Below are 21,614 nucleotides of genomic sequence, written 5' to 3'. Positions count from 1 at the left end.
CCCAATTCACGGAGAGTTTCCACTGGGGCCTGGGAAAGGAAATCCCTGAGGTCATGTAGCCTCACAGGGAAGAGACCCAGCCAGGTTGTGAGGGACTCTCTGAAGCACTGGTGGTCTCAGAAGAATCTTCTGGGAGCCTCAGAGCAGTGCCAGGGCCCCTTTTTGTCCTGTTGATCAGTGTCTCTGGGGAGGGGTCAGGACATGCTTGTCTTTAAGCTGCCTGGGAGATTCTGATGCTCAGGGTGCAGGCTGCTGCCTGGAGGAGCCCCGTGGTGAGGGACTGAAGGGTCATCTCTGATGTGGCTGGTGTTAAAGAGCTTTCCAAAGGTGACCAGATGAGGCTAGGACCAGTGCAGAGATTTCCCAAGAGAGAAATCTCCCAGGGAGAGGCCCTGCCCTTCTGGGGAGCCGGAGGCGTCTGGGGCAGGCAGAGCCCCCTGCAAACACATTCTCAGCACTCCAGGAAGCTGCCTCCACACTTCATTGACCAAGGGAATGTCAAGTTCAGAAAGGGGAAGGAAAGAATTCCGCACGTCAAAGCTATTTCTTTTATAGGCGACAATGAAAGCAAAGTTCAGGAGGCCTGTGAGCCTGTTCCTGGCAGTGCCCGTGGTGTCTTGAGTGGATCACAGCAGGCCACAGGGCCCCGGACGCTGAGCTGTGCTCCGCCAGCGGGTGACGCCTGTTCCGGCTCCAGCTCTTTCCCAGTGTGACCCCAAACACCGCCAAGCCACTTGGCATTTGTGCTGTACTCTTGAGCTGTTGAGTGAGATGGCATAAAGACCGTGCTTGGGATTTTATGTCACACTTGATTTTCAGATTCTAACACGGACACTTAGTAGCTGTTTAACCCTGTCCAGCCTGCCTGCGTCTCAGTTTGTTCGTGTGTAAATTGGGGATGAAAATGCCCATCTCTCATGGTCATTGTGAAGGTTAAATGACAGGATGTCTCCAGAGGGTCTGGCTCATGGTGGTTGCTTGCAGGTCAGCCCTATCACTCCCCAAGCCACTACGCTTTTAAAGCAATTGTCCTGACATGACTCTCACAGCTTTCTCCCCCTTACCCCACCCAGGACAGATTTGGGATAATGGGGGCAGGGTATTGGGAGAGATGCCCCAGATTCAGAATCCTAACGTACATGCTGTGCCCTCACTGTGCCATGCAACTTCCGGGTGGCAAAGAACTCCATGATGTTAAAGGCAATGGGCGCTTGCAGTTTGTTTGAGAGTTGACGTGCGTATATGATAATCCATGGTGGTGATGATGAGGAGGAGGAGGAATGATGAATCTACGCCAGTGGGCTAATGACTGTTTTGTAAAGTGGCTGCAATGCAGAGACCTCTAGCACGGGACAGAGCTAATGAGGTGTGTGTCGGGGGGATGGAGGTAGAACCAGGCAGGGGGTCTCATCTTCACCGGGGGAACAGAGCCCGGGGCTGGGGGATGCTGCTCCGCTCGGCACGGCATGTTCTTACGTGTTCTTAGAGAGCCGCGCGCTCTCCAGGAGAAAAGCAGGTTCATCTCTAATGACTGTCACTCTCCTTTCCTCCAGATTGTGACACATCTCTGATCTCTAATTAATATTTTCCTGAAGTGTTCTTTTCACGCTTTTTCTGTGTTCTCCTCACCCACGTGCTTCTTGGGATTAGAGCCTTTTTCTTCCTAGAAGCAACAGAAATTTGATTTGACGGTAAAGGATTTGTCATTTGTGTTTGTCGGAGGTGTGGGGAGCTCATCCTGGTCCCGAAGCTGCGGCTGCAGCGTCCAGTCCTTTCGGAGCAATTCTTGCCAGAGCCGCTGCCCCGCGGCCCGCGGACCGCGGACCTCGCAGAACGCTGGGGGGGGCGGGGGTGAGGGGCTGCAGCACGTTCCGCATTATTTCAGGCACTCTGTAAACCTAGTCATTATCTCATTGATTGACGCTGTGATAGAAATATACAGTTCCAACAGAGATTTTTTTCTTTTACTCTGTGATTACAGATATTTAAGTTAAGCTCGGAAGCACATGTTTCTCCTCCATTGCTTGGTCACCAAAGCGGCACTCCTGTCGTCCTCAGTGGTGCTGTCCGAAGGGCAGAGAAAAGCCCCAGCCATGGGAGGTGGTATTGTGATCGCAGGTCCCGGGACTGGGACCAGATGTTTCTTTGAGAACTTAAAACCGAAGGAATTCTAACTTCTCGTCCTCACTTTGCGTTGCTTTTGGGGTTCTTTGGTGCACGAAGTCTTCGGGCTTATTTTGGGGGAAGAACTGTGCAGAGTCTGAGGCTCTTGCGGTGCCCGGTGTTTATGTGCCTTTGTGTCTGTGAGTCCCAGGGACATCATTCCCGCAGCTCTTTCAGCAAGGGCCTTCGGTTAGGGTGGGAGGGGTAGATTTTCTGAGTCCTCCTGTGTCTGAAAATGCCCTTAACTACCTCGGCTGCTGACAGCTGGTTTAGCCAGTAGTGGGTTCCAGATTCCACTTTCTTTTCCCTGAGCCCTTGGGATGCACAAGTGGCCGATGTGAAGTCTCGTGCTGGTCTCGTTGTCACGCCAGTGGGAATCTCCTGGCAGTCACGGACGAGCCCAGGACTGTCACGGGGAGAAAGCGTTTGTCTCCTTTCTGCTGTCTCTGCCCTTCCAGATGTCTGGTTTTGAAGATGTGGAGGTTCCCTGAAGCTGGTTCATTTGTGCTGTAGATTTCGTCTGGCTGCTTATTGCCTCAGAAAAACTGCCTTTGGGACTATAGTGTTACCTGAGGTCCCCCATAGTGGCTGGAGTCCAAAGGCCAGAGCATGGCTCAGACTTCAGGGACCAGGCACACTGGCCCAAGGGAGTGGGAGCTGGTGGTTCCTGCTGTCCTTTTCCGGGTGTCCCAGGGCGCAGCCAGAGAGGCTCCAATTAAAGGGCTTTGCTGGCACAGGGTGACCCTCCCTGCCCACATGACTCTGAGGCCTCCACATGGTTCTGTATGTTTAAGATTTTGCCCCCACCCTGCCCCTGAGTGGCCGAGCTCACTTTCCAGTGGTTTCCTGATTGTCCTGAGTAATTTTCTCTCTAGTGCAGTATTGCTCCCCTTTGCAGGTGAACCGACAGGGAGGAGCAGGTCCTTTTGCTCATTTTGGACATTGCGCAGACCTCTTTAGGATGATGATCTCAGGGTAAAAGAAAGAGGAGAAAAATGATGCAGGTTGAAATATACTGAAATTCATCAGCATTAAGTATTCAATCCAGAGAACATTTCAGGACTCTGTATTTTGAGTTAATTTAGAATCTTTAAATCAAAAGATAATTTTTTTGTCCTTTATTTTCCTGTCCCTTACCTTCCTGTTCTTCTGTGTAGGAAAATCCTTCCTTATTCTAAACGTGGAGAGCCTTGTGTCAAACGTTCAGTACACACCGTGCAGGTGGGCCTGGGAGCTGCTCCTGGAGCACCGTGGTGCCGACATGGGATTTTTGCCGTGTGGATCTTCGCACAAAGGGATGTGGGATGGAGAGTTTGTGCTTAAGCAACTTTATGTTTAAATTTTTTTAATTAAAAAAAAGTTTTAAAATGTGATTTGGGGAAGATGGGTAACTCCCAGCTGGTTCAGCGGGTAGTTGCGTCCTGGCATCCAGGCTGGGATGCGGTACGCGTTTGCTGAGACGGGTTGCTGGTCACGGAAACAGAGTGAAGCCAGCGCGGGGCAGCTGTGTGCTGGGAGGGGAGGAGTGGAGGCCGTCAGAGGGAAAACTAAAGAACGGAAGGTTGACGGAAGAGAGGGAAACCACTGGAGTGAAGCTGACACTAGTGCCGTGTCTCTGTGACCCCTCCTGGGGCTTTTGCCACCTGAGTAGGGGGACAGAGTGCCGAGGAAGGGGAAGTAGCTGCAACCTTGGACAGATTCTTCAGCAGCAGAGGGTGGGAGGTTGGGCTGTTTGCTCCACTGCAGGTCACGGGCTGATCAGCCGCAGTGTTCACGTAACAGCTGATACGAGCACCGAGGCTTCTGGAGCCTGCGTGGCACCAACAGGTCGGTCTCTAAACCAGCTCACAAGTGGGGGCCCAAGTTTAAACTTTATACACGTGATTGGACTCCCGCTAGCACAGATGGTGCCCGTGACACCTCACGGGCAGGGATGCACAGGGTGGATTGTTAAAGGGGATGGGAGGGGGTTTCTCTTAGGGAGCAAGTGTGTGGATGACAGTCCTCCCCTCAGGGTGGCAGGAAGAAAAGTCCAAACCAGGAGGGACGGTCTGGTCTGAGAAGAAACAGGAAAACACCGTGTTGTGGACGCCAGGCCGGGGGCGGTGCGGGGGCAGGGAGTAGCGGGGGAGCAAACTCGGGGCCCGTATACAGGGACCGGGAAGAAGCCGAGGGGTCTGAAATGGCCCCCGAGTAACCAGGACCACGTGAACAGAGACAGAAGCCGGCGCACAGAATGCAAAATGCAAGGAGAGGATGGGCGGAGAGGAGGTGGAGATGGAGGTGCTGACCTCCTGGGAGTGGCTGGAGAGCCGATGTCCCCACAGCTGGGCACGGCCTGCACTCGGCCACATCTGCCCTCAGCATGGGACACGCCACTGCAGCTGCCCGCCCCAGGCATCGCGGTGGTTGTGAACTTGGTGTCCCTGCATCTATTCGCCTTGCTTTGCTAAGGACACCCCGGTTTCCAGTGGGCAGACAGGTGACAGGCGAGTCAGGCCCTCTCTGGAGGCAAACGAGAGGTTGAGTGGGGGCTCTGAGAAGCTGGTGTGGGCTGGAAGGTTCCTCTCAGGGTGTGGTGGGGCTCTGTGGGCCTGTCTGCCTGCACCTGTCCTGTGTCCTGGCCCCTGGGCCTCCTGTGAGCTTCCTGCCTGCCCTCCAAGGAGTCCCCTTCCTGCCTGAACTGGCCTCAGTTGGTGTCTCACCACCAAAGGGCCGTCACTAACCCACGTGGGTCACTAACTTGGTCTTTGCCTTTCAAGGACATTGTGTTTTCTCTGCGTGGCTGCGTGTCTAGCTTCTCTGTAAATGGCGTGGACTATGAAGAAGGCATCCAAACAAAATAAAACTCTAAAGATAGCATCTTCTAATGGGGGAAAAATCCCAGTGTCAGAGTGTCGGTTCACTGCCCACATGTGCGGGCTGAGCCCCGTGTGTTTATCTGGGCCCCCACCAAAGGCCTGGTCTGGGCGGTGGAGGGGGTGGGCCTTCTGGCTTTGCTATGACGTCATCGCAGGAGCGGCCCAGACTGGCTGCCAGCGCAGCAGCTGGGGGAACCTCCACCCTCGCCACGTGCATGTGACGATCGAGTCCCTGGAGGGGCAGGCACTGGACTTGTGAGTTTCTGTTGGGCGTGTGCCCAGGAGACACCTCGCTTATGGGCACTTTCTTTTCACTTCTTGTGTGTCCTGTGAGAGGATGCAGCAGAGCTTCCGTATAACAACTGAAAAGCAAATTTGATGACTGTAATTTTATTCAGGTAGATCCCTTTTTGAATTAAAATATTCATATACATATGAGGTGTTTTCTTTTCCTGGAAGAAATACTTTGAATAGCAATTACTGTTGCTTTATTGAGCTAGAAAATAATATATATGTGTCTGCCGGTCTGTCTGGCAGGCCAGCTGTGCATTTGTCCGTATCTCCCTATCTGACCATATAAGTGACGTACATGGAGGTCGCTTAGTTGGGTGAATACAGGGAACACACCCCCTGCCGTGTCATCTGCGGAGAAGGAAGGACCTGGTGGACAGGGACACTTTCTACATGGCTGTGATATCGGCTCATCAAAGTGGCAGCAGCTGCCTTCTGGGTTTCTGACGCTTGGTCACCTGGGAATATTGTGGATCTCTGCTGAGCACCCGGGTGTGGAGGAACAGGACCAGTGCCTCGTTCCCTGCCAGAGTCTGAAACTCCTGGTCTCTTGGGGCCTGAGGCCAAAGCTGGCAGAACAGAGGTGAAGGACACCTGTCCCCAGGACTGGAGGACTTGTCCCGCAGAACTCGCTACCCAGCAGGCATGGGGCCGGGCCAGTCGGTGGGAGCTCCCAGCACAGGCTGGTGATTCCTGAAGATGCTGATGGTGTCTCAGGCAGGACAGGCTGAGACGAGGTGACAAGGAGAAGAGCAAGGATGGAGGGGGAGAGGTGTGTGAGGACGGGGGCAGCCGGGCAGCAGCTGCAGCTCAGGGAGCCCCAGAGCCCAGAGTTGAAGCCCAGGCTCCCAGGGACAGGCTGTAGAGCATCCTGGAGTCCAGTCCCCCAGAAAGGATGCTAAGTCTGACCTTGACCTTCAGATCTTGCCCTGGATCCCTACCGGGGTCTCTGGTGGATGCCCCTGACCACTGGTCTGAGTGTCCGGAGGGGTAAGCTGCACCCGGGAAAGGTGCCCTTCATCCCGGGGTCGGGGAGCAGGTGCGTGGGCCCAGGTGCCCAGCCTTCTCGGAGGGCTATGAGGGTCAGCTTGGAACCTGGACCAGGGCCGGGCTTTGGGGGCTGCTGGACTGTGAGAGGGGCTGGGTGGGGCTGCTGCTGCCATGGCACAAGAAGGTTCAGTGACGAGGCATGGCTGTTGGGGGCAGGCAGCAGGATTTCTGAGTAAATAACCTGCTTAGCTGTCAGACGCTTGAAGTCACTTTGTGGTAAGCAGGATGGAGAGTTAGTTAACATTTGGGACTCAGGAATTGCCACCATGTGGGTCAGACTCACGTGTCCTCCAGGCCTGGAAGGTGCAAGGGCAAACCCTAGGGAGGGAAGGGGGTGTGGTAACCGGGTCACCCTCTGTGGGGTCAGCCTTGAGTGGCTACTGCTGCACAGACCCCTTTGCTGCATAGTCCCCCATTCGCTGGATCCCCCACTCCCTGCACCCCCTTCACTGCATGGCCTCTGCTCACGTGGCCCCCCGACTTGCTGCACAGCCCCCCTTTGCTGGGTGTCCGCCCCTCTCCGCAGGGCCCCTCTTGCAGAGCGGGCTGGAACACCACTGCTCACGGCACCATCTGCAGCAGGCTGCTCTCCTGCAGTGTCAGTTGTGACAGTGGCACCGTCACCTCCCTGTGCGTGTTCCTCTGCCTCACCGTGCACAGCATGTGTGGCTGATACACATTTCCCAGCCCAAGTGCCTCCCGGCAGATGTCCGCAGGGCCAAGGGGGCAGCATGGCAGCATCTGCCAGCCTGGAGCTGAGACTTTGAGGCCGGATCCCACGTCCAGCTCTGCAGCGGCAGGGGCACCTCGGGCGGCTCGCCTGGGGCCTGGGCCTCAGTCTCCTCTTAGGAGAACTAGGGAAGAACTAGGTGGCGACTCGGCCCTGGGAGGTCTGAATCCCTGTGACTGTAGCACCCGGGCAGACCTTCTCACCCAGGCTCCTCCTGCCGCCCGAGACCAGCAGAGCCTTTGCCCTTGGGGGAGAGGGTTTGTCTTGGGTGGAGAGATACCCCACATCCCCTGGGGTGTCCTTGGGGTCTCTGGGGGTCAGCAGTGACCCACACGACTGTGTCAGTTTGCCTCCGTTATGTTGAGGGATTCTGATATTTCCGGTAGAAATAGATTCTGTTCTCTTCTACTCGGAGTTTTTGTTTCCTTCTCCAAGGTCGGGTGTTGAGGAGGTAGCATCCCTTTGAGATGGTCCAGCCCCGCGGCAGGGTGGGGGGTGAGAGCGGCAGCCCAGGGGTCCTGGCCTGCTGCTGTGAGCGCTGTCATCTGCGGGGAGGGGACGAGGGGCCGGGCCAGGACCATCAAGGGCCTGCCGAGCGCTGGCGTTTCAGGTCACGGGCAAACGGCGTTTAGAGCTGTTCTCAGCGTTATCAGTTTTGCCGAAAACAGAAGACGATAGATTTTTTCTATTCATATTGCTCTGCTCATTAGCATACACAACACAAAGGCCAGAGTTGCTGAAGCAAAATCAACAAGTTCTGATTAATTTGCAGAGGTCAACCATGGGATTGTTTGGAAATTTCTAACCAATGACGCTCCCTGACTGAGTCACGTTGTGGAGGGATCCTTAATTGGAAACAGCCTCAGACAGTAGCATGGGCAGCAACGGAGATGGAATGTCAGCGCAGAAACACCCATAAGCAAACGCCGATGAGAAAGAAAATCGGCCTAACGTTAACAGCTGGATCCTGCAGGGTGGGGCCTCGGGGGTGCGTGCAGTTCCGGGCAGAACGGAGAGGCATGTGGCCAGACTTAGAAAATCAGAAACTCATTTCTTTCATCATCTGTCCTTGTTTCTAACGAGCATTGTCCTTTCCAGGTTGCCCACCGCTTGGTCTGGAAACCCTAAAAATCACAGACTTCCAGCTCCACGCCTCCACGGCGAAGCGCTACGGCCTGGGAGCGCATCGGGGGAGACTCAACATCCAGGTACCACCCGGAGGGTTCTGGCTGTGTTGCCCATTGCTCGGACGTGGCCGTGGTTCCTCAAGCGTGGGCCAAGCTCCATGCGCAGGATTTTAGATGCATTAGCCCTGACTCTCATAGCAAGGAAGGGCGTTGCTGAGCAATCCTGGCTTTACAGAGAGAGCGCTGAGACTCAGCGAGGAAGTGTCCTCTTCAAAGGTCATGGTAAAAGTGAGCCCGCCTGTACCTGTACCATGGTGGGTCTGCCACCTCTGCTTCTTGAGCATGTCCCCTCCACATACCCTCAGTCTGGAAAGGCAGGAGCAGAACCAGGAACGCCTGTGGGCATGGGTGGGGTACAGGCATGGCACAGTGGCCTCTGTGTTCCTTGCCTCCCTGCCAGTGTGTCTCCTCTCTGCCACACACACCTCCTCTAGGCTGTCCTGAGGCTCCTTCTATTGGGTCCCCCAGGTCAGACCCTTAGTGGCTCTTGGGGCCATAATGCCTGGCCTCTGTCCCTGGGGCTCCAGGGCCACCATGACTTTGGCCCTTGCTGCTGTCAGGCCTCTCTTCTGTCAGTCCCCAACCCAAGGTCTTGCTCCAGGAAGGTGAGCTCCTCCCTGCACACGACACACCAGGCAAGTCCCAAGTCCAGACTCCCTCCCCCCCGACCCGGCCTGCAGCCCCCTTCCGCCCATCGTGCCTAAGCAGTGTCAACCCCGTGTGATCCATGTGTGAGTTTCCCACTGCCACTGTGACAACTTGTCATACACTCGGCCTTTTCAAGCACAGATTTATTCTCTTACGGTTCTGGGGGATAGAAGTCTCCGTGGGCTAATGGAGGAGTCAGCGGGGCTGTGCTCCTTTCTGGACGCTCCAGGGAGAATCTGTTTCCGCCCCTTGCCAGCTTCTAGAGGCCACCCCACTCCTCGCTTGTGGTTCTTTCCTTCTTTGGAGCCAGCAATGGCAGGTCGAGTCCCCCCCATGTCACCAGCTCTGTGGTTCTTTCACTTCCCTCTCCCACTTTTGAGGGTCCTTGAGGTCACATCGGGTAACCTGGGACCATCTCCCTACTTGGAGCAAGTGTAATTCCATCTGCAACGTTCATTCCTCTGTCGAGTAACATAATGTATGTTTAGGTTCCGAGGACGAAGAAGTGGCCGTCTTTGGGGAGGGGCGTTATTCTGCCCCGTCCCCACCTCCTTTTCCTCCTGCTGACCCAGCCCTGCTCCACGTAGCGTTTCATCTGTCCTGTCCTGGGTGGTTCTCTAATGGTGCTGTGTTTTAGTTTTCTCCCCAGCTGCTCCGGAACTGTGTGGCACATGCACTGTCTCAGTCTAGGCAGGGAGGTGGCCCTTCCGTCCCAGCCGGGGGCCGTCCAGGCTGCACTCAACGCTCCTGAGTGGCCGAGGGGACCCTCCTTGCCCAGCGGTTGCTGCAGACGTGATGGGGCAGCCGCTGTGCTGGGAGCCGACGAGAGTGGACGAGGCCCCTTCCCAGGGAGTTCAGGGGCACAGGGGGCATCTGGGCCAAGCTCTGACCCCATGCTCTGCTCACCATCCCCCGCCCCTTCAGAATTGACCACATCCAATAGACTTTGCAACTGCTCAACCTTCACCACTTTTCAGTCCAGGGGAATTCAGGTAGAACATTTTCAGAGCTATAATGAAATCCACAGGTTGGTTTAGAAATAGTACTTAAAAAAAAAACTATTAAGAAACATTTCGGGCCGGGCGCGGTGGCTCACGCCTGTAATCCTAGCACTCTGGGAGCCCGAGGTGGGTGGATCGCTCAAGGTCAGGAGTTCGAGACCAGCCTGAGCAATGAGCGAGACCTCGTCTCTACTAAAAATAGAAAGAAATGATCTGGCCAACTAAAATATATATAGAAAAAAAAATTAGCCGGGCATGGTGGCGCATGCCTGTAGTCCCAGCTACTCGGGAGGCTGAGGCAGTAGGATTGCTGAAGCCCAGGCGTTTGAGGTTGCTGTGAGCTAGGCTGACGCCACGGCACTCACTCTAGCCTGGGCAACAAAGCAACACTCTGTCTCAAAAAAAAAAAAAAAAAAAAGAAACATTTCGGTGTGTACAACTAGAAAATGCAAAAAATCTCTTGTGTGTTATGAGAGGATGAGCACACTGAACTCTCCAAGTCTGAACAGGAGCTGCCTCCAGCACCCTGAAATGGGCTCCAGTCCTCTGAGTCAGTAACCGTCAGGCTCGAGCAGGGCTGGGAGCAAACTGGCCTGTGTGGACCGTTTTGTGCGTTAAGTAGGGTGGCTGTCATCTGACACCTTGGATACCTTCTCTAGACCTCAAGTTATCCTTTAAAAAGAGGACGTGTTTGTGTTAAGGCCCCGTGGAGGTGAGGCCTGGGTGGTGTTTGTGTCCCTCCAGTTGGGAATTCCTCAGGCAGAGTGACAGGCAGAGTGTGTCCGTGAGACGTCATAGCCAGCCATGCCGAGTTCAACCCTTGGCCTGGACATTTGTAGATTTGGGGCCTTTGGAACCGTTATCTCACATCTCTGAGGCTCAGTTGCCTCAGCAGAAAACTGAGAGTCCTAAGTGCTCACAGGTTCGCTGAGTGGTGGGCTTAGGTGGTTTATGATTTTAGAACATTCGCTGGATCATCTCGGTCCTCTGTGGAAAGCCTCTCATAGCTTCCTGTTGCTCTTTGAATACAATCCTGGCTTGGCCCTGGGTAATAGGGATCTCTTAATCCCTGCATGGAGCTGGCCCTCTTTGGATGCTCCTCTGCTTATTTCCTTGGGTATTACCTGCCCCCTCCTGAAAGGTGAGCCCTGTGTTAGATGGGCCTTGTCTCTCCTGCGTGACCGTCTCCTGGTGCCAGAACAGCACCTGCAACAGGGCAGGCGCACAGGGGACGTGCACAGAGCCTGGCCGAAGTGCAGATGGCATCACCAACCTGCCTTTGCTGGGCCACGCAGGAGACCCCTGGGTGGACAGGTGAGTCATCCCGCAGGGAGAAGCCGCTGGGTCGTCCTCACCCCTGGCCATCTTTCCGGCCTCCTGTATCCTTCCCCTGTGGGAGGCTTGCCCCAGGGAGAAACCAAGCTTCCCTTGGGAACGTGCCTTCCTGCCTTTGGTCAGGGTGAAAATAGGGTGCACTTGGGAGTCAGATCGGTGCTATTTGTGTTGATGGGGACATTTTTTCCTTCGGTGGTGTTAAATATTTACTCTGATGTCCTCTCACAAGGCAATCTCCATACCTGTTTGTAGAGTGTGAAGCTACTGCTTTAATAGTGAAATCTGGGCCTGCCGTGCCCGGCCGCTGGACTCCCACCCATCTTGGGCTGCCAGGTGTCCACCCAGCGAATGGAAGTTTGCTTGCAGCATGCGTGAGTGGGCTTTGATACACAACCCCCCACAGGGAAGTCACGACCAGGTCAGGACCCCCGTTTTGTGGTTCGTACCTTCCAGCAGCAGCGCCATGTGCAGCGTGATTCACAGGTGCACAATTAAAGTCAGTGTCTAAAAATACATCTCCCTACACATAGTGGTTTAAAACGCAGCTTAAAAATAACCACATCTGTCTCACATATGAGTATTTTGAGTTAATGGGGTTTTGTGATCAAGAAACACAAAGTGTCAGAATTAGAGGCTGTGTTTAATATCTTGGAGCAGGATGGGAGTGGGTTCGTCCGGCCCGTCGCCGGCCCAGGGTTTTGAGGCCACTGATGCAGCCATGGTCAAGGCCAGGGGCACAGGGCTTGCAGGCTGGCACGCTCGTCCCGGTGGTCCTGCTACCCAGCTGCGTGGCCTCAGGCGCGATGCCTGCCGCCTCTGAGGCTCTGTGTCCCTGTAAGGGAACTGCAGGTCCCGCTGCAGGCTCTGCTACCCTTACGGGACTGTGAAGAGCAAAAGGCATAAACAAAGAATTGTCCTTGGCAATTCTCAAAGGCTGTGTCTGTGCCGTCAGAATTCGTTCTTTCAGCAGCCCGAGAGTCACAGATTGTTAGGGAACGGTACATGTAGACTCTGTTCCACTTACTGTGTGAATTCTTGTTTAACATGTTATTCAATTTCATGGAATTATTGTTGCCTGTAACCATCAGTATACTCCGAGGAATAGCTCTGTTTTGGAGATGTGGAAACCGACGTCAGAGGCGAAGTGACCTGCCCTGACCCCGCAGTGAGTGAGTGCAGACCCGAGACTCAAATCCCAGTTTTCTGGCCGCAGATGAACACAGGGCTCCTTCCTGCTGCTCTGCACCCACTCGACGTCTCCGCTTGGTCAGCGGCTCGTGGCCTCCCCCTGCCTCCCAGCTCGTGGCTTATCCCTCCGACCACTGGCTTGTGCTGCTTGGAAGTGCCTGCTGTGTGCGCGGCACCAAAGGGCAAAGGTGAAAAGCTCCGTTGATTCCCGGCCCGCAAGGTGCTTCGGTCTGCGGCAGAGGGGCCGCGGGAATGGGCTCCGTGCAGTACTGGCATCGTGCTGAGTGCTCTACGTGCGTTGTTTCAGTTATTCCTCAACACGAGAGGCAAATGCTATTATTATTACCTCTGTTTTATAGAAAACAGACACATGGAGCGTGGACTAACTCAGCTAAGATTTCCCAGGAGAGGCGGATTAGGAATCCAAGCGGCTTTAATCCTCAAATTGTTGCTCCTAACGATGCCATAAAACCACCTCCCAAGTCACCGGATGGAAGTTGTAGGTACAGCAGCTGGCGTGATGAAGCCACACGCGTCTCTCTCTTCTGGCGATGCTCTCACGTTGATTTACTCATCCGGCGCCCTCGCCGAGTGCCCAGCTTGCGGGGAACGTGACTCTTGTTTTCCTGGGTATTCCCTGCGCCGTGTCAGCACGGCCTCTCCACATATGTAAGTGCTTAATCACCCGTTCCGGGAAGTGCTGCAGTGCTGCAGGGAACCACAGCTGCCGTGGAGACGTCTAAAAGGCTGGTCTGTGTCACATGTGTTTTGCTGTTGCGCGTTCGCCCATCCGTGGTTGGCAAGTACAGGATCGTATCATCATGACACAGAAACAGCTTCGGTTCCTTTGCGGCTGTTGCCAGTCCATTGACGGTGTGTGGGACCAGGTACCAGCACCTGGCCGCACAGGGCTCTGGCACAGCGAACACAGAAGCTATGTGGCCCTCCTCCCTCCCGTCCCTCCGGGCTCCGCATGGCCACAGGCTGTTTCATTGCCAAGTTCCTTTCCTGTTGTGCCTCGGCCCCCACAACTTGACCTTCCATCCCCTTCCATTATGTGCCTTCACTGTTTTTTCCTTTTAAGTCAAATCCTATAATTACAGCTGTATTTTAATTTTTTTTTTTTTTTTTTTTTTAGCAATTCAACATGTTTTAACCATGCTAATGTCTTTTCTTTAGGATTTTTTTTTTTTTTTTTTTTTTTAGTCTTCTGATCACAGAGCTGCTTAGATTTTGAATGGTCTGGCTGGAACCCTGTTTTCCTTGTGAATTCGGTTTTTGTAGTGCAAGATTTTGCAGACTGTGAGCTTTTACTGGAATGTATTTGCGACGTTATGGCAGAAACACCTGTCTCTTTTTTCCTCATTTTAAGCAGATGACTTTGAAAGAATCCTTATAACCCATAACTTCCCCTTTTTCCCCAAGTAGAATTTTACTTACGTTAATTTAATAATATAAGGTTAGATCAAGAAGAAACCAATGTTTATGTTTCATTAGTTCATTGGGACAGGATAGATTTTCTGAGAATTCCAGGAAGAAATCCAGTTCAGCAGGACAGCACAGATCTGGCCTCTCACCTACGACTTTTCTTCTTGTGCACCAGGATCCCGTTACGCTCACTCACCTGTGGTCTCATTGAGAAACAGTCGTTGCTTTCTTGAGCTCCGGGAGCAGCCGCAGACAGGCTGGAAATTAACATTCTGGGTCTCAAAAACAACATGTTGACAATGGCCTCTGAAACCACCTCGGATCTTTTCCCTGTGGTTAGTCTCGGGCGGTGATCCTGTATCCAGGGGGTCATCTCACACAGCTCGTTGTAGGTCCTGTCCTATCCCATCCTGAAGAATCCTTTGAGGACCCTAGGCCATTTTCTGTGGCTCATAAACTGAGGAAGGGGGTTCAGGGGCAGCACCGCCCCCTAAGGGACTTATCCCACCACTGCCATTATGTTGGATGCTTCCTTAGCGGGAAAGCCTTGAGAAGATGGCAGCAGCAAACGCCGCTTCGCAGGGCTGGGTTTCAATCTTGTTCTTGAGACTTTAAAATGAGGGTAAGTCAGGGCCCGACGGGTGAGCAGAAGAAATGAAATATTGAGATTGTGTGGCTGGGACTCAGGGCAGCACCACGATTTCTGCCAGTAATTGGGGATGTAAGAAAGTTTATGCTCAGATCAGAGCTTGGAAGAGAGAGTTGACATTTTGAGGTCACCAGAGAAAACGTGGTACACTGTCTTCACACGTCTGCATGTCTTTGTGACGATCTGTCACGGTCATTTGACAGCCTGTGGCCCACGTCTTGCGCCGGGAGTGTTAGAAATGACTCAGAGTTTGGCCCCTCGGAGGAGCTCGACTCCTGTGGCTCTTTCACGCGGAAATGTCTGGTCATGGTCTTGGTGTCTGTCAGAGCCATTGCCCCCGCGCCACTGGCAGGAAGCGCAACTTGGCTCTTCAGTCATTTCTTGAAAGGAACTCTGCGGAGCGCCAGATGCCGACATTAGGATCTAGTTCCAGCGTTCTCATCACCTTTTTACCTGAAACGGGCTGTGACCCTTGGCGGCGGCCGCTGCCCGTGGCTTCGTACGTGCCCCACAGAACGCTGAACTGACTACTAATAGGTACCCCGATGTCGCAGCTCCTGTGCCTGGGCACGTCCCACACCCAGTCGCCTTCTGTCTTTTGGCCCTGGTGCTCCTGGGGCCTCCCCTTGCCCAAACGCGGAGCCCACATTTCTCCCAGCAGGAAGGACGTGGACCACCTCGGCAGCTCCCTTTCTCAGCTTCGCCCTGTGCTCAGCCCACACCTGCCTGTTGCCGGACTCTGACCCGAGTCTTTGACCCGACAGCCCATCTGTTCCTTCGCACCTTCCCCATTCTCTGGGTGCTCAGCCTTCAGTTTTGTTTTTTTGTTTTTTTCTGGTTGCACAAAAGCTTGTTGTGACTCAAGAAGTCCTTCTTGGGGGCTATATATGTACTAGGTGCTGTGAAGACAGAAATAATCACAGTAGAAATAGTTTCCAAGGCAAGGAATGTCATGTTTGTTCTGATAAAGGGATTTTGTTCTGCATCTGGCTTCAAACGCCAGTCTGGGAGACAGTGTTTGGAGGCCAAGATGCTGGAATTTTGGGTATTTGCACTTTTATGGGAATAACAGGACCAAATATTTTAAATTATGGCTCTCTTGGAAAAATCAAAGTATTTACCGTAATGAAGAGAATGTATCGTGTTCATTTCTCGAGAGGCTTACATCATAGACACACGGGCAGGTAGAAGAACAACGCAGCCACAGCGAAAGGGAGCCCCGAAGTCCCTGAAACCTCCTTGGCCCATGAATCACAGATTGTTAGTGAACCACAGATGTAGATTCTGTTCCACTTGCTCTGCGAATTTAACATGCTATTGAATTTCATAAAATTATTATTGCATGTAATCATCAGTATACTCAGAGGAATAGCTCTGTTTGGGAGATAAGGGGACTGACGTCAGAGGCAAAGTGACCTGCCCTGACCCCGCAGTGAGTGAGTGCAGACCCGAGACTCAAATCCCAGTTTTCTGGCCACAGATGAACACGGGGCTCCTTCCTGCCGCTCTGCACCCACACGATGGCTCCGCTTGGTCAGCGGCTCGTGGCCTCCCCTGCCTCCCAGCTCGTGGCTTATCCCTCTGACCACTGGCTCGCGCCGCCCCTGGGACCTCCCGGGCCCACATCTGGGCAGGCCCAGAGAAGTCTGAGGGACGTCAGCAGCTGCACCCTGGAGCCTGTGTGTCCACGCCGTGGTCGTCACGCCTTGTGCCTTCTGGAGTGATGCCTCGTGGCCGTGGACCTTCTGGTTGCCTGTCCAGCGCTAAGTGACTAACGGGTGAGGGGAGACAGCACGGATCTTCTGGACAGAGGGAAGATTCCCGTCCCAGCAAGGGGGCAGCATGGCGGGAGAGAGTTCCTCACCCTAACTCATAAGGACATGGCATTGAAAAGTCATGAATTATTTATTTCTAGAATTTCCCATTTATTATTTTCAGACCTTGGTTGACCGCAGGTGACTGAAACTGTGGAAAGTGAAACTTGAGATAACAGGGGCCACTGTATCTACTAAAGCTGAGCATTCTCGTATGCAGTGACCTAACAGATTCACTCTTCTGCCTACAGAGAGATGTGTTCACATGTACGTGAGAACACTTGTACATGTATGTTCATAGCAGCATTATTTATAGCCCCCAAGTGGAAACAATCCACATGTCCATAGACAGGACGATTGACAAGTCACCGCATGTGCAAATGATGAAATACTATACAGCAGTGAAAAGGAGTAATTCCCATCCATGCGATCACGTGGATGAACCTCCCAGGTATGGTATTGAGCTGAAGAAGCCAGACACAAAAGAGTATTTACGGTAAGTTTCATTTATGTGAAATTTAAAAACAGGAAAACCAGTCTAGGGAGATGGAAGTCAGAGCAATGGCTGTTGCTGGGGGAAGGCTGTGTCTGCCAGAGCTGGGGAGGCTTCTGGCCTTCTGGGAGTGTTCTGCACCTTGGTCTGGGTGTGGTTACGTGGGTCGTGCACTTCGTAAAAATCTATTGAACTGCACACTGAGGATTGGTGAGCTTTTCTCTGTATTTTAAAATTCAGTGAAAAGTTTATGAAAAAGCTGGTAAGTCAGAGAGGTATATTTGATTTAGAGTTTTAAAAAAGAATAAGAGAATAATTGAAATTCGGTGATGAAGGGGAAGGAGGAGAAGTAGCAGGAAGCAGAAATAACGATGTCATCACTTCCATGGTAGGGAGGGGACAGGTACCTTCTAAGAAAATACAGAATTAAGTATGTTACGTAAAGACAGAGTTACTAAATCAACTGTGAACACAAAGATAGAGACATTTAAAATTTTCAGAGCAATTATGCCCCTAAAGCAAAGAAAACAGGTCAATAGATAAAGATAAAACAAAAGCCAAAGCGGCAATAATAATAGACTAGCTAAGAAAAGTTGGTGACTCATTCAGACAAAGAACATCTGTCACTGGCTAAATGGACCAAACTCACCTATTAATAGAAGAAAACTTAGATCGTGTCGTAAATGGAATTAATCCCTAAGTCGTAGCAGGTACCCAGCAAACAGAGTGAGTGGTGCTTGTGCCCGCACTGGCTCCCGTGTACTGAGTGCTTATTCTGTGCCAGGCTCTGTAGAAAACACGCATGATCTGTGTAGCCATGGCAACGGTCCTGCCACGAGGACTCATTTCTATCCCCATTTTACAGACTGACCGACCTATTTGGAGATGTATAAATAATGAGCTGCAGAGCCAGGGCTTGAAATCAGACTGCACAGGGCTCCAGGGCGCTGTGCGTGCTGCGCGACCGCCCTGCCGTGGGAGGGGCCCACTCGCTGTCTTTCCGTGGGCTGCCGATACGGGGATCAATAGTTGTTTATTTTCATAATTAAACTTATCCCATAGACACCCAATTTTAACAGCCAAAGCCTTTCCCAGAGTTTGGTTGAATTGAATTAGAATGTTGATGTGAAAACATTCTTTAGTTTTCTTTTTCAATTACTATATTTCTTTCCTCATCTTTTAAATAATTAATAAATGGCTTATGGTGCACTGAATAGATTTTACTTTTAAATGTTTTCAATTTCAAACTTTAGATACTTACTGGTTTCCTTGACCAATACAAGGAAGTAGTTAAGAAATTGGTTTTGGGTTTCTAAAATGGCTCCTCCAAACAAGGAATATTTCTTCGTAACCAACTTTACTGATGATTAAGGTCTGAATTGAGACAAAGTGCTTTGCTAATTTGTCGAAGGATCAGCTGATTTGCACCTGGGAAGTTTTATGCGTTTCTCAGAGATTTATCACACAAGTTTATTGGGAGTAGACATTCAGACCACATTTTGGCCATTTTGTGGCAGATTACTTAACTGTACTAATCAGATGTCACATCTAACATTTTTAGGTAAGTCACCCCTCCCAAAAGGTGGTAATTTGTTGGTAACCTATAAAGTTTCAGCCATGGCTTCTGAGATTTTTTTTCTCCAAAATATTTTAAAATGACGATCACTTTATTCTGCTTCTGTCCAAGTAGCCCTGGGCTATGTCTGCAGAGTAGCAGCTGTAAGTCAGGTATCCTGGAATCGCTAAATAATTACGTTTTCACTTGGATATGACTTTTTAATTTGCTTCCAGATGTTTCTGTATAGAGGCAGCCCATGATCATGAAATATGTTCAATGCAGATCAATGACTTCACTACGGCAGAATGATTTTGAGATTCACTGTATTTCCATCTACCATAAAGCACTTTGCATGATTGTGCCTGGCTCACAGTGAATGCTCTATAGATACCTGGAAAATGAAAGAATAAAAAGTAGGCTTTCCATCAGTCACCCTCTATATCTATGCATCCCTTTCCTTCTGTTTTTAAAAATTAAAATGTAGTCTGTATTAAAAGCAAGTAAAAATATTAAAAAGATTATAACAAAAAAGCAGTGATCTCCTGTCAAATATGTTCCACCCCTGACTGCCCTCAAATACTATGTGGATTGGGCAGCTACTTTAACCTCTTTTTGATAATTTAAATCTTTATTTCTAATAATATGCACATATTGACATGTATTGTTTTATAGATTTTTTTTTTTTTTTTTTTTTTTTTTTTTTTTTTTTTTTTTTTTTTTGTTGAGACAGAGTCTCACTTTGTTGCCCAGGCTAGAGTGAGTGCCGTGGCGTCAGCTTAGCTCACAGCAACCTCAAACTCCTGGGCTTAAGCGATCCTACTGCCTCAGCCTCCCGAGTAGCTGGGACTACAGGCATGTGCCACTATGCCCGGCTAATTTTTTTCTATATAGATTTTTAGGTGTCCATATAATGTCTTTCTATTTTTAGTAGAGACGGGGTCTCGCTCAGGCTGGTCTCGAACTCCTGACCTTGAGCAATCCACCCGCCTCGGCCTCCCAGAGTGCTAGGATTACAGGCGTGAGCCACCGCGCCCGGCCTGTTTTATAGATTTTTGACTTTATTTTTTAGATTCTTATTATGGAAGATGAAGCTATCAGCTCGTTTCTTTCACCCCGTTTCCCCTCTTCAGTCTTTCCAATAAAATTATATTTCAATTTTTGGGTAAATCTATATTCAAGTTTTCATCTATGTAAGTGTTGCTTCCTACTGAGCCAAGAAATATTCATTTTATATCATTATATGACAACGTTTGGTTTTCCTAGACCTGCTTAGATTTTTAAAAACATCTTTTCCTATAATAGTTCTGGGTCTGTAAAAAATCCTTTCATATAATTGTTATGAGGCCAAGCCTGTTTGGTGATTTCTAGTCCACTTTTGTTTTTTATGTTTCTGTTGGATGTCCCTTCCGGAGCCCATTGACCTGCGAGTTCTGACTGGGCTGCTCCCTGGTCTCTTGCATGTCTCTTGTCTCGGGACTTCTTCACCCGCATTCTGAGAATCCTCTCCTTGGTTGGAACCCTTGATTTCTGGATTCAATATATTCCCTTTTTTTGTTGTTCTGCCTCATTTTTGTGGAGTGCATCCTCTAGTAGCTTCGTGGAAATGGTGCATAAGAAATAAATTTTTTGAAGATCTATCAACCTAAAAATATCTTTATTTTACCATAATGATTGGTAGTTTGTTTGAGGGTAACATTCTAGGATGAAAATCTTTTCCTTTGGAATTTTGAAGGCACTCTCCTGGCTTTCCTCTGGCTTCAGATACTGCTACTGAGAATTCTGGTTCCATTTTCATTCTTCTTTCTTTGTTTTTGTGTATTTGTTTTATGATTTGTTTCCTCTTTGGAAGCTTTTAGAGCTTCTCCTTATTTCTAATGTTTGTCTGGAAGTTTCACAATGATATGCCTTGATGTGGGTCTTAGTTTATTCCCTAAGAACTAGATTCTTGGTGTTTTGGAGACATAAGCCTTTCAGATCTGGGAGGTTCTCTTATAGCTTTTATTTGTTTATTTATTTCCCCCTAAAATTCTTTTGGATTTCTTCCTCTGCTTTTCTTATTTTTCTTCTATTGCCTATTTTATAATATATTGTTTTACTTCCTGTGAGATTTCTTCATTTTGTCTTTCTAGCCTTTCTATTGACTTTTAAAAATTTTCAGCTTTGACATTCCTGGTTTCTAAGAGCTCTTTCTTGTTTAATGCTTTTTCCTTTTACGGAATATCCTGTTCTTGTTTCATGAAAGCAAGTCTTCTTTCTAGGGATATTAATTATAGTTTTTTGAGTTTTTTCTACTCTCTGTTATATTTTATGTTTATCTTCTCGTGTTTGTTGCAAGCTTGGCTGCATGGTGTTCCCCAGCTGTGGGGGAAGGGAGCTGAGGCAGCTCCCCCTGCAGCGTGCTGCCACCTGCTGAGGTCCCTGTTTCTATGCATCACAGCACACCTGCCCTACTCTGTGCCTGGTGTCCCCCAACCCAGAGCCTCTACAGTTTGCTGTTTTTTAATAGAAAAATTTCAGGTCCTCTGTGGAGTCAGGGTGGGGATGTGGGGATCTAATTTTTTTTTTTTTTAAATACGCACTCTGAAGCAATTCTCTGTTTCAGTCCTGCCTACCCCTTCCCTTCCACGAGGTCTCAGAACTAGGTTCAGAGCTTTGCTGAAGTTCCTGGTGGCTTGCTTCTCATTGCTGTGCTGTTTTGAGGTTTGCACTTCCTTTTCTCATTCAGGGTTCCTCCATCTGATTTCTGTCTTCACATATTGTATGTTGGGGATTATAAATGTCTTATAGTTTTATCAGAGGTTGAAGTTGTATTTCTGCATCTTGTTTTATTTGTTTGGGTGGGGGATTTTTGAGTGAAGAACACAGAAAAACTAATATGTTTATGTCATCACCTTGAAAGAGAAAAATCCTGTTAGATTGATCTTAGTGCCAGGTTTTTTCTTTGTTATGGATTTAATAATTCCCACACTTATCTGAAGCAAAATTGAGTCTGTTAGGTGCATTGGTGTGTTTTCTTAAGGTAAAAAGTGATGCATAAAATCTAATTGCCTTGAGAAAATTGCATTAATTCTCAATTTATTTGGTGCTGTAGTAGAAAGAATTATTCTATGTTAGTGATATTTTCAAGACTAGGTTATGCTTTCAGGAGTCAAACTTTATTTCACCAACTTTTAATTGAAATTTCTCCAGAATTTATCAAGTATTTCCCTACATTATTA

General features: G+C 50.2%; 1 protein-coding gene across 1 annotated transcript in view; it reads left to right on the top strand.

The window, feature by feature from the left end:
• CPXM2 (carboxypeptidase X, M14 family member 2) overlaps nt 1-21,614 on the top strand; it is a 92,340-nt gene that overhangs the window by 15,239 nt on the left and 55,487 nt on the right. The window contains exon 3 of the mRNA XM_069460256.1: nt 8,194-8,303. Coding sequence (XP_069316357.1) covers nt 8,194-8,303 — 110 coding nt within the window. The remainder of the gene's footprint in view (nt 1-8,193; nt 8,304-21,614) is intronic.

This window comes from Eulemur rufifrons, chromosome 28 (genome assembly GCF_041146395.1).
Source record: "Eulemur rufifrons isolate Redbay chromosome 28, OSU_ERuf_1, whole genome shotgun sequence".
In the NCBI taxonomy this organism is placed as follows: Eukaryota; Metazoa; Chordata; class Mammalia; order Primates; family Lemuridae; genus Eulemur; species Eulemur rufifrons.
This window is presented reverse-complemented; position numbering and strand designations above follow the sequence as displayed.